This window comes from Engraulis encrasicolus, unplaced genomic scaffold (genome assembly GCF_034702125.1).
Source record: "Engraulis encrasicolus isolate BLACKSEA-1 unplaced genomic scaffold, IST_EnEncr_1.0 scaffold_27_np1212, whole genome shotgun sequence".
NCBI classification, from domain to species: Eukaryota; Metazoa; Chordata; class Actinopteri; order Clupeiformes; family Engraulidae; genus Engraulis; species Engraulis encrasicolus.
The window spans coordinates 1,036,860-1,050,216 of NW_026945566.1; the positions used below are offsets into that span (position 1 = coordinate 1,036,860).

Below are 13,357 nucleotides of genomic sequence, written 5' to 3' on the forward strand. Positions count from 1 at the left end.
TATTCAGTTCATCTCTTCTGAACTTGATAGAAGAAATATAGTTTGGTATGCCGCTTTAAGTTGTCCGTCATCTTCATGTGTTCTATCACAATGTCGTACCACAATACGTTAAGTGAAGAAGTGAGTGTGTGTCAGCACTTAAAGTGATACTGTCCCATTTTTGGGGCAGCTAGTTTTGCTAGCAGTTAACATTGAGTCATATGAGACCAGCTGGCAGCTAACTGGTCTCATAGGACTCAATGTTAACTGCTAGCTTGGATGTAAAATTTGCCCTGCCATATCAAGAGAACGGTTGAAAGTACAGGAGAACGGTAAAACCCTATTATTTAACTCAAGGGGAGGTGTAAAATAAGCTTATTTCCAAAAATGGGACAGTATCACTTTAAGACTGATCCTGAGTCTACAGTTCAACCGTGTACGTATGTGCCCAAGATCACATTCTATTACACGTTACACACTGTCAATTTCACTTTGAATATCTACCAGTAATTGTATGTCCACATTCCAGAAACATTACTGTCAGAGGGGATGACAGTTTCGTTACCTGAGTCATGCTCTTCGACAAGGAAGATATCAATTCCAGTTTAGCAATACTGTAGGCCTCCTTGAGTCATTACTGTACACAATCTTGCTATTTGGAGGCCAAATGTCCATGCAAAAGATCACAAAACACACGGTTTTAACATTGTTTAAACATTAACAACTGTACGCTGCAAAATAATCAGACATCAGCATGTAGTATTAGAGGAACACGGTCATGAAATGTCTGCAGCTGGAGTCTGAACACTCCTGTTCTTCCAATTCAATGTTGAGACCATGCCCTGTGTATTTATTTCAGATGAATATTTCCATGCATTCACATGCTTGCCTTACTTGTACAATTACATAGTCTAAATTCTGTTTTCAACATCAAAGCCAATTTTCATTACCTATATGCAGGGCCGCTGACAGCTATTGCAGGGCCCAGGACAAAAGTTATCTGAAAGGGCCCCCATCCAATACATACAATGTAATGAGGACCCAATTCTGGGCCCCCTCTGTCTCCCTGGGCCCGGGACAACTGACCCCTTTGTTCCACCCCCGTCGGCTTCCCTGCCTATATGTGTAGCACAGACGTCCATGGCATGACCGACCGTCACACCTCATCCCAAAATAAAAGATTTCACCGGAAGAGCTATTCATGATAGAAAGGGCAGTCATGGGTGAGCGGTTAGGGCGTCAGACTTGCATCCCAGAGGTTGCCGGTTCGACTCCCGACCCGCCAGGTTGGTGGGGGGAGTAATCAACCCGTGCTCTCCCCCATCCTCCTCCATGACTGAGGTACCCTGAGCATGGTACCGTCCCACCGCACTGCTCCCCATGGGGCGCCACTGAGGGCTGCCCCCTTGCACGGGTGAGGCATAAATGCAATTTCATTGTGTGCAGTGTGCAGTGTTCACTTGTGTGCTGTGTCACAATGACGATGGGAGTTGGAGTTTCCCAATGGGCTTTCTTTCACTTTCACAAAAGCCATGATAGCCATGATAGCCAGGACTGATAGTTTTGGTGTCAGCAATATGCCTTAGGGAAAATGTGTCAAGCACAGAAACTGCTTAATAACATGGTATCGTTTTTCAAAATCACACCTACACCTCAATTGTTATGTTGCAGCAGGAGTAAGACACAGACTCCACCTGGCTCTTCCCCGGTATCAAAGGAGTACTGTAATTGTGTAATCCCACAACAACAGTTGCAACACAGAGCCATGACGTCAGATAGGGGCTTACTCTAATGACTCTCCTGGCCGTTTTTGGATCCAGGATTTCCCTGTAGTACATCCAAAGCATGTTTGTTTTGGAGAAAACTTTTCCCTCCAGCAAAGGAGCATTAGTGCCCGAAAGTCAATGTGATTTTTATTGCTGTGCTGCTCACAGACACACACGTACACGCACACGCACACACACACTGTTGTCAGACAGCTTCAGAAACCTGCTCTACTCAAACAACCAGTTTTCAACTGTGAACTTTAGCAAAGTCAGCAGACAGAAGAATGAATGGATAAATAAAACGACAGTAAGAAGAAAGACACGCCAGCACCTACATTTACAGAGATGACCCTGGTGCAACCTGCAAACACAGCTGCCAGGAGAGTAGAATGCCTTCTCCTAAAGGAACAGGGCCACTGACAGCTTTGGCTGGGCCCAGGACAAAGTAATCTGAAAGGGACCACCCCACCCAATACATACAATGTAATGAGGACCCAATTCTGGGGGCCCCCCTCACTCCTTGGGCCTGAGGTAACTGACCCCTTTGTTCATCCCCTGTTGGCTTCCCTGCACAGGCGCATTCCTCTGGGTGTCCCACCTACAGAAAAATGGGTACCATCCAGCCTGGTGAGCCAGACTAAATGTGAAAACTTTAGTCTGGACTCGCTTGTATCAAATAGCTGAAGGCTATGGTGGGGGTTGTTCTTACAGTTCTAATTTCCTCTGCGCTGATCACTTGGCCAATGCAGTGTTTAATCAAACAATGGCTTTTTGTTAGCCGTAGCCATTCCGCTGTCTACAACATCCGACCTCATCTACAACACCCTCAAATCTAGTCAAACCATTTTGAAATATATTAAATATTGCTTTATTTTAAATATTGTCAGATAAATGTGCGATACAGCCACAATACAGTATCAAATTTAGATAAAAAGAAAATATTATGAATTTCTATGCAATATATAATGTAGCTTTGAATCATGGTTACTCACATAAAATCTGTTTCAAATCTCATAAAAACAAACCAAAATAAATATGAACAAGTTTTATAAATGCTATAATCAATACACAGTACAGCCCATCATTCCTGCTACATTTAAGTTCTCCCTGGGTCCTTTGAAAAAGTCATTATAACAGGTGAGACGGGATCTACAATAAACCACACACTGTATGGTCCCACAGTTTGTTCAAACAATTACTGGTTTACAAATCTTCATGAGACTCACGCAACATAGTTTGTGGGTCTTTGATTTTGGACTCTGTCCATCAAGACATTTAAGGACACTTACCCAAAGACATTGCACACAAACAAACAACATAAAAAAACATGGGTGTGGAGGAGACACACGTGGTTTGGTCATCCATTACTGCAGCAGAGCAGACTCTGGCCTCACTCCAACTGAGTCTTAGGCAGAGAGTGGCTCATAGGTATGAAAGTGAATGCCTTTGGAACATGTGATCTTCATCACAGCACCATTGAGATTGCTATCTTTCACAATCTTCAACATTCCTTCTGCGATCAGTGATGGCCTAGAGAGAGAGAGCGAGAGAGAGAGCGAGAGAGAGAGAGAGAGAGAGAGAGAGAGAGAGAGAGAGAGAGAGAGAGAGAGAGAGAGAGATGGGCATGTTGTTCAGCAGGACACATGATTTAGTAAGCAGATTACATATCCTAAAACTAACTATGGTGGCAGTAGGCCTACGGACCGCATCCCATACTCACCCTGGGAGACTAAAGAAGAACCATAGCATAGGGGTCAATGTGAGCAATGCCTGAATGCGAGAGTGGATGTGAATCAAGTTTTACAACTAGGGCTGCATGATATTAGAAAAATATGCGATACTCGATAACATGACTGTATACTGCGATATCGATATTACTCACGATATTTAGTATATAGATATATTTTCCCCTCTCTACTTGCCATTCTACACTTTATCATGTATAAAATAACTGAGAGCAATGTTTTATTTCCAACATTATTTTAATTTGGAAAAAAACAGGGCTAATATACAGCACCAACTTAAAATGTCAACCTTTCTTAAAGACTTTTTTAACCTTTTCACCAAATTTGCTGTTATTAAAAATGTAAAAAACTAGGTATCGTAATTACTCAACTTTTGCGTTAAGTGCATTGTAAAAGCCGTGATATTGCAATAATGATACGTTTTCGATATATTGTGCATCCCTATTTACAAGCCAAGGTGACCACTGACCACTGTTCGGCGTTGCGACTAGTCAGGTCAAGAGCAATGCAAGTACTGTCCGAGTTCCCGAAAATAAGGGAACTCCTTTCACTTTATCGGGAAGCGAACAAACATAAGCAAACCAAGGGAGACGGGTCAACCATGCCGTTTGGGAAATGATAATTGTTATGCTCTTGGTCAGACCAAGTCTCGAAGAGATTTGAACGTCGATGATAATCAGGCTAGTTGGTTTGAGATGACGACTCTACTAGGTGTGAACAAATGAGTCAGTTGAACTTCCCTAGAAACTCCACCTCCTCAAACCTACCCATCTACGAAAGACATGCACATCAGCATTCCTGACTGATGATGATTTATATAAGGCTTTAGTTCCTTGTCCCTTTTCTTGCACTACATACTGTATACCCAACTGTTCATATTACAGTCTCAAGATGGTTGCTGCCCCACCCCATTCTCCCATTCATCACATGTAGCTCTCATTTTCTCCAAAAAGATACAGAGAAATGGCAGGGGTGTCCATGGCTCCTGTGCTCTGGCACATCATGTGTTTCAAAATGGGCGCTACTCATTGTGCTGTGTGCATTATTATGGGGCTATGCAAGTACATAACAAATATATCAACCCAGGGGTGTCAAACTCAAATGGATCGAGGGCCAAAATCAAAATCTGGAGCTAATTGGCAGGCCAAACTCAATATTTTTTTATTTATTTTTTTACAAAAATGGACCAAAATTGCTTTTGTTTAAATGAATGTCTAAACAGATTGCCATCATAGTTCAAATGTGTCTGCACATTCTGTTGCATTTGAGTGTGAGTTGTTTCAATGGCCTGGGCCCACTCATATTCCTGTGATATACAAATGTTCATGTTCAAATCGTAATACTCTATACAGTTATGGTGTATGTGGGCCAACTGTAATACACATTTGAAATGATCTGGCGGGCCAAATAAAATGGCTCCGCGGGCCATATTTGGCCCCCGGGCCTGAGTTTGACATCCCTGCATTAACCCGTTAAAGACACAGTGTTATACATTTACTGTTACCAGGGTGGCAATGACCAAGTTGTAGTGCATTACTAAAGGCCCTGTATTATCTCATAGTATTGTAGTACTATGGCAGTTAACATTTCCGTGACTATTATTAAGTTACAACGTGCCACTGGAGGTACGGCGTGCATTAAGGGGCTTGGGGACAATGATTCCGTACACATTCACATGTACATGGAATTTGTTTTGCGACCATCACCGTTGTAAAACGGATCAAGAGTGTGTTTCTTAAACACCATCAGACCAGAAGGAATTCCTCTGGTTGGCAAGACATGCTGCAAGTACATGGGGGGGTACATTTTTTGGAAGTTCGTCTGGAATGCAGTTCATTGAGACTGTTTTCATCTCGATAACATCATACCACTTCAGGCATGTTCGTGCCTTGATAAAAAAAAAGCTTTATGGCTGGCAAATCAGGATGCTCAATCTCCTTCTCTTCAAAGTGCGGGTCTCTGCTCGGGCAATCTATGAGAGCTGAGTCTATGCGGGGGGGCATTGTCAGATCCCAGGGAGCACAACATGGGATTCCAGCGTAATGCTATCTGCCTGTCACAACAGCAGCTGATCCACCTCCATTACAAGAAAGGGTTGCCATGACACCAGGAGCATTTGAGGAAGGAAGGGCGTGGGATGTGATGGCGTATGGATGTACACACATGATGCTCTTGTACTGTAGGTGTGCTAGCAGATAGTCCTCCTACACTAGTAAAAGTATGTTACCAAAAACTTTACTGGTATGTTTGTGGTGGCTGGGGCTAGGGTCTGTTGGTCAATCACAAGCAGGGCTACGAGGCTGTCTCTTCATGTTATCGTCATGATCGATTTACAATTCCATGCAGCCAGCCATACAAACACACAGACGGACGAACAAACAAACAGGCACAGAGCCAGAGAGGGGGGGAAACTCACTTTAGCACGCCAAACTTGTCCATCCTCTGCTTGATTTCATCCTTGAACTGAAAGTATTTCCCCATGTTGTCCTCTTGCTCAATTGTTTGAAGGAGGGTCGTGTCAACAAAGGCTGGACACACCACGTTTATCCTGACGCCATAGTTCCCCACTATAGATGCATCCTGTCACAAAAAGAAGTACAGAAAAGTCTAAACAACGTGATGCAAGAAAGAGACATGAAAGCAGATTGTGAGATTCAAAATTCTCCCATCTTCTTTTTTTTTAATTGAGCAAAGAACTACAGAATCATGTAGAGCAGCCAGAAACAACCACACAAGACATGTTTTAGCATGTTGCATCGCCTAAACCAAACATGTGAATCGCTTGTGTACACAAACCACATACAGAAACACTTTTCTGTGCGGTCTTCAGACATGCATATGCTGTCAGTTATGTGGTCAACATGTACAGGGGAGTACTCACTGCCATTGCTCGAGAGAACCCGATCACTCCATATTTGGTTGCTGTGTACACTGGCTGGTGCGGGGAGTGTAGGAAAGCTAGGGGGAAATCAACAAAACAAACAGCACATTCACACAGAGGACATTTAAAAAACGCTTGCTTTCCTCGGCACAGTAACTGCGTTAACAAGAGATACAGTACACAATCGCCAACGGAGCTCGTTTAATCATGTCTGTGTTTTGGCCACTGGGATCAATTCAGGAACTGTGGGGGCTTTTCAGGGTATCTTCATGGCTTTGAGAGGTTTTTCGTACTCATATGGCCAGCAGATTATCAAAGCCCTGACCAATTTCCAGTTGCCTCCGTCATGGAAAATCCGAACCTGTTCCAAGAGCGCCGGGTTTCTCACAGCCCTAAATTCAAACATGAAACTGCTGCTCGGCTGGCTTTGGGAGCTCCAGCCGGATCTCAGGGAAACATGAAGGGCCACAGTGATTCCCAAAACAATGTTATGGCTTTTTGTTTTTTTACAGCATAACACTGCTTCTTTAACAGACGAATAAAAACCCGCACACAGCTGTGGATCAACCATTCGCATTCCCCTTGATTGTATAGAGTATGTGGCTCAAACGTGCATAAAGGACACCACCTGTGTGTGAGGCTTGCACAAGTTATTATAGGAAATGCGAGGTCAACCACTTTTTAAGACGGAGAAAATATCTGGGTAGTAGGCCTAAACTCATAAACAAATGCATTAAACATACTAGAGGCCAAATGGCAAACCTTCAGCATGGTGGTGTTTTTGTTTACAACAGCATGCCTTCTTGTGTGTTCTGGCTGATGTATCTTAAACACACTAGGGGGACGTGTGCAGCTGTTAATTCATTTAATACAAACTTAGTGTGTGTGCGCGTGAGTGTGCGCGAGTGAGAGAGAGTCTCTAGTTACAGTGCTGTGTTTTTCAATGTCATGACCTTGGGTGTGAAGGTACAATTCTATTGACATTAAAATCAATGTTCCCAGACACCCACGTTACACTTACAGTAACAGTTAAGGTGTTTGGTGGACATTGTTTGTCCAACACAATTATTCACTATTCATTTGACATTTATTACAACGCTGACAACAACAAAGCTAAAACCACAACGCCACCCCACAGGCACACTTCTGTTGGTGGGTTGACAGAGAGTTGCATAAGTGATTACAGAGACAAAAACCACACACACTTGTGTGTAGCCAACCCCATCTCCATATCTGTGAAAGAGACACAAGTGTATGAGGATTGCACCACACTACAAAGATGTACTCCAGAGCCAGCTGTCAAACACAGACAAATTATGGAGCTGAGACTGTGGCTTTCTAATGTGCCGCGCTGCTCTGCTAGTGCTGGAGTTCTACAGTCATCCCATCCACATCCATATCCACACTATTCAATTCAATCATGAAAGAACATGTGCCATCAATTCCCCATTCAAAACATGTGGCTGAAATGAGACAGATGTGCCATTATTTTCCGCAGCTTTATCTAGGTCAATAGCATTGCTGATGTCCCAATCCATAAATGCGGAGCCCACTTGGTGCTGCTTGCTGTTGGCACTTTGTCTACAGTGCATTAGTTTTATCTGCATTTGTAAGGTTCAGAGGTGCTTTCCCTACATGCAACACTACCATGGCTTATCGCTGAGTGTGAGCAAGTCATACGCACGCGCGTGCATGCAGGTTAGGTTCACCAACCGCTATGGCGTGCACTGTGGTTTGTGTGCATGCATACATGTGTGCATCGTCTGTGTGTGTGTGTGTGTGTGTGTGTGTGTGTGTGTGTGTGTGTGTGTGTGTGTGTGTGTGTGTGTGTGTGTGTTTGCTTCTCCAGGTCTCCTGTTATGGTCAGCCATATGGTCACGTTACATTTACATTTTAAGTTATATTCAAAGTATAGTAGTATTCTAGATCATGTTATAATTAACCTAATTAACTTAAAATGCAAAAACGATTGTTGTGTTTGCAGCTTTGCAAGACTCACAGTAAATTGCACTGAACATGCACTGTGCAATGCTGTATTCAAAGCACTGCAAAATAATTCAAAGGTTGAAACAAAAGGTGTATTCAAAGTATTGCAAAAAGTGAAAGAAAAGAAAATCGTCTGCACAGTCAGAGATCATGACTAACCAGCTCAGCTGTGAAGCGGAAGAAATGGACCTGCACTTTGGAAAGCTATGGTGAACCTGTCATCCAGAACAGCTCTGCTCTGTCATGTTTATATATGAGGCACGAGCAAACACCAGACACAAAAGCAGTTCAGTATCTGGTTTACTTAACAGAAAAAAGCGGCAAAGAGAAACTAGAACATCCGTATGCACAACAGCAGTGAAAGTTTAGACCGCCTTAGGATAACTGTAACCTTAAACCGATATGGACATTATGCAAGTTACCAGGCAGACACACACAAATATACAGCCATTTTTGAAACATTGCTAATCATTGTCAATATATTTTTGAAAACAAAGCACAAACAGAGAATTCAGGACATGTCGTCCATGGTACCATAAAGCACATTTCTAAAAGTATTGTTTTGGTTGAAAGTGATGTTCAGTGAAATATCTTTGGCTCTAGCTGAATTTACACAGCCCAGCTTGCCAGCGTTTACACTACTCTGGATCAATCTGGGAAAGACTACTCTCTCTTTTCTCCATTGTCTAATGTGGATACTGTGGAATGTGGTGACCTAGAACAATACTGTCCAGGAAATGCATTTTATGTCTGTGTGTTTAACGTTTTGATCCTCTCCATTTAGGCTGGATCTAGATCACAGCCCTTCATAAAAAAAGTAAAAAAAAAAAAAAAAACCCTCTTCTTTGGTAAAAAAAAAAGGATCTATATACTGTATAAGACACCCATCATTACACAAAAAGCAGGGACCTCCAAAAATTCGATTTGAAGTTTCACATTCTCATAGAGTAATGCTGATCAACTTTACAGACAATTAGTCCCAGACACACACAGCCAGAAAGTCGCACATAGTCTATGGCTCAGGTGCATAGTATACCATATATTAGTAGACATAGTGTACATGTAGGTTGTACTGATTGTAAGTCTGTTCTTCCCATCTCTGGGCAGCAGGCTGTGCTGTGTGCAGAGAGCTCCTATCTGTTAATCTATCTGGTGGGTTTTTGAGCATTCTATAAAAAGAATGCGTTCTATAACAATGCAAGATTCTACTATTCCATATTGTATTGAATGACGCCCAGAATTCTATAGAACTTTCACTGCCCGAACATTCCACACTCTTAAACCACACAGCTGTCTGCATATCTCCAGCTACTGACTTCCGAAGCCTTATGTGGAATGAGAGTAGGCATTCGGTTACATGCAGAAACACCTTAATCATAGCCCTGAGAACTAACCCCAAGGGTGACTTTGGCTTGCACCAGTATCTGTCTCCCTGATAAAAAGTCGAAGCACAAAGACCACAACTAACAATTGAGTGTTTGTGATTGGTTTGAGCGCCTCCCAGCTATACAAACAGTTGACTCATGCCGTGGCCCTCTTGAAGGTGTAATTAGAGGAGGGAATGAGGTCTGCAAGGGAAATGGGAACATTGCAGGGCTATAATACAACCAAGAGCTGTCTAGCCAGCAGCTTAAATTCTTACCTGCCATGGATGAGACATTGATGATCACACCTCCCTCCTTGCCATGTTCTTTGCTCATGTGCTCCAATGCCAAGTACGTGCCCTGAATGACTGAAGTCTGTAAGACATTTGAGAGCAGTGAGATTGTGTGTGTGTGTGTGTGTGTGTGTGTGTGTGTGTGTGTGTGTCTGTGTGTGTGGATTAACAGATAGTGGTGGTGTGATATTTTTGTGAATCAAGCTGCCAATCACTGTGCATATGGCGTTGACATGAATAAGAGCTCAAAGTATAATCCCGCTGCTTTAGAAGGACATGCTCTATTTCTTCAAAGACAGGCAGGGCTTAATCATTAGGATGCGTTTTCACCCAAAACAGGGCAAAGCCTACTCTGACGGTTTAGGTGTTTTGGTTGGTGACTAGAACGCTTATAGGTCAGAAATCAGTAGTCTGGGATTTAACACTGTGGTGAATATGAAAGTAAGGCTCACTTGTCATCCATGAACATATTGCTTATGCGACAAACTGTGCACAATTAGTGCTGGAGCACGTTGTAAATCATATGCAAAACTAAATGTAAGACAGCATGTGGACACGGGGCATAGAGTGAAATGGACTGTGTCGACATACTTCTTTTCACCATTGTAATTTTACTATTTTGCCATTCTGAAATAGGCACACGTGTGTTGCACATTTCTCCTTACCAGATTGACCTCAATTGTCTTTTCCCAGTTCTTTTCATTGTTGATCCCAGCATTGTTAATTACAATATCCAGTCTTCCAAAGTGTTCCACCGTTGTCTTGAAGGCACCTGGGAGATACACCCACCATGTTTTGGTTAGCTGAGGCACCAAACACTGCCGATACACTTCCATAAACTATGGCAGAGTAACTCATGTGAGCACTTTAAATAGGGACAGAGAGACTTGGCCTCACCTGACACCTGGCTGCAGTATTCCACAAAGAAACATTCAATTACAACTTGCCTTGAGCAATAGGTGGAAACAAACACACTCCATGGCAAAGCAAAGCATAGCCAACATATATATTTTTTACTATCACTATCAGTCTTTTAAATTATAAGACGCTGTGACAGTTTTTCAGTCATGCCTTTTCAGCTCTTTCATTTGCCACCTGAAAGTGGATATTCAAGTCGTCTGGGAGAGAACATTCCTCCACATTTCCCTACGGCACTTCTTGAATTCTGCCTTGTAATAAGTTATAGTCTTTGTAAACAGTGATACTCTGCTCAGAGAGCGATAGCCTACTTTGGAGAAACCTGCGCGTTTTGCTGCATTGGCAGAGCATGGTTGCACTGTGATACAGCAGACAACCAATTTAATATTCCATTTCCTAAAGCAAGCTTCATGGAATTAATGAACCTCAATATCCCACGTAATAACGTGCGCACCAACACTTTACCTTGAAGATTGTCGCGCTGAGTCACGTCGCACTGGATGAAAATACAATTTTCTTTTCCAAACTCTTTTGCTAATTCTTCCTTGCACTCCTCTCCAACAGAATGGTTCAGATCCACCAATGCAACCTTGAAACATTAAGAATGATCATAGGCTATTGAAAAGGTAGGCTACTGAACAAATTCACCCCACAAAAGTAAACATTGGCTTTAGAAGACCTGTCATAACACTACAGCAGGGAGAGAAAAGCGTACCTTAACTTCACTCCTCAGCAGCGCCTCGGCCACAGCTTTCCCAATTCCTTGAGCTCCGCCAGTAACTAGTGCAACTTTCTCGCACAGAGCCATTTTAACGCCTCATAGGCGAAACGCAAGACCTTATGTAGTCTACTGTTACTTTACTGCTAATCAGTTGTCAGAAGGGGGCGTGTGGCGACGCATTCAGAAAACAAACCACCACGGTCGGGTAATTACTACCTTGACTCACCTAGCACTGGCGTAAAAGTACCTGACCACCGGGGAGGGACCGCAATTCACCCAACTGTGACAGAAGTTTCCCCTTTACTTCCGCGTACTTGAACATCAGCCCAGAGATTTTCTTGAAGATCTGGTGACTGATCTGTGCGAATTGTTGCTTTAGCCTCTACCGTACCTTTGGAATTCCAAAGAAAAGCGAACGCAAAAAATAATGATATGAAAAAAGCGAAATAAGCAAGTCTGCCCCATGACTGCACTTTTTAAAGGAGATATATTTATTTATGAAAAGTATTTACAGATGTACATAGGCTACGTGGAAGAAAGTATGTGTTTGCATCCATCATCTTCCCCCAATCAAAGCAGCAAGAACACATCAACAAACAGGTCTGACTCATGAGTTCAAAAATAAAATAGGCCTACATCAATATGAACATCATGTCATGCATAACATGTATTTTGTACAAAATAAATTATTAAATTCACTTGCATTGTATAAATGTACAACTCTTTTTTCCTCCTCATTGCGCACTGTGTCAAATATTAATATGAAGTGGTAATAAAATCTATATCTAACAAAGCTTTAAGGAATGTGTGAGTAAAGATATGTTTTCTCCAAAGCATATGGCACAGTTTTCAGTGTATTAATGTGTAATGGATAAAAAGGTGTAGTTCAGAATATCTTTTCCAGTCTCTTTTTTTCTTCAAGATTCAGAGATACCAATCAGAAATACAGCTGATAACCCAACAATACCACTGACTGGAAAAAATAAATAAATAATTTCATAATATACACTATAAGTTAATAGCAAGAATAAGACCAAATACTATATATGGGCCACAAACGAAAGGGCGTTTATTCTTTCACTTTAGGATAGGCCTACCGGTACCACTCCTTTATAGTTGCACAAGCGTGGTGCTTGAGGTTTTTTGGGATCCACACTGCTCATGACGAGGACTATGCAAAGACCTCAACACAGAACAAAGGACAAGTGAGTGCTCCCATTTGCTCAGGCATACATTTTTGTAACCCTGTCCATTGTCATCTGATACACGTTTTCTCCCTTTCTTTATCTGAAACTTAAATAAATCTACCACTACTTAATGCAGTTTCCAACTTCACACATATAGCAGTCACCAGTGGATTACTTTCACATTATTAGGCTATGCAGTAATCTGAAAAGCACTGATAAACATTTCAGCACAAAGACAGCCAATCATCTTGACTCGGTCTGTTTGCAGTCTCACATTTGCCATGCCCTCAGTCATGTGTATGTTCTTGTTTGTTTGTTCCCTTTCACATTTCCTCCACTCAAATGGAATCAGGGGCGATTTTAGGAAATCTGAGGCCCTGGGCAAAGAACAATTTTGAGGCCCCCTTTAAATTATTAATTAATAGTCGATGGTGTATAAATGCAGGCAGTGGCGTAACAACGGAAACATGGGCCCAAAAGCAAAATTATCTAGGTGGGCCCCATCGAGCTGCAGCCA

General features: G+C 42.3%; 1 protein-coding gene across 1 annotated transcript; it reads right to left on the reverse strand.

Annotated features, from left to right (window-relative positions):
* Window positions 1-2,591: 2,591 nt before the first annotated feature.
* hpgd (15-hydroxyprostaglandin dehydrogenase) lies at window positions 2,592-11,891 on the reverse strand. The gene is made up of 7 exons (XM_063192999.1): window positions 11,648-11,891; window positions 11,398-11,521; window positions 10,680-10,786; window positions 10,000-10,096; window positions 6,372-6,448; window positions 5,907-6,070; window positions 2,592-3,275 (listed from the first exon to the last, which is right to left on the reverse strand). Exons 1-7 carry the CDS (start codon window positions 11,738-11,740, stop codon window positions 3,152-3,154), a joined length of 786 nt encoding a protein of 261 aa, XP_063049069.1. The 5' UTR covers window positions 11,741-11,891; the 3' UTR covers window positions 2,592-3,151.
* Window positions 11,892-13,357: the final 1,466 nt, after the last annotated feature.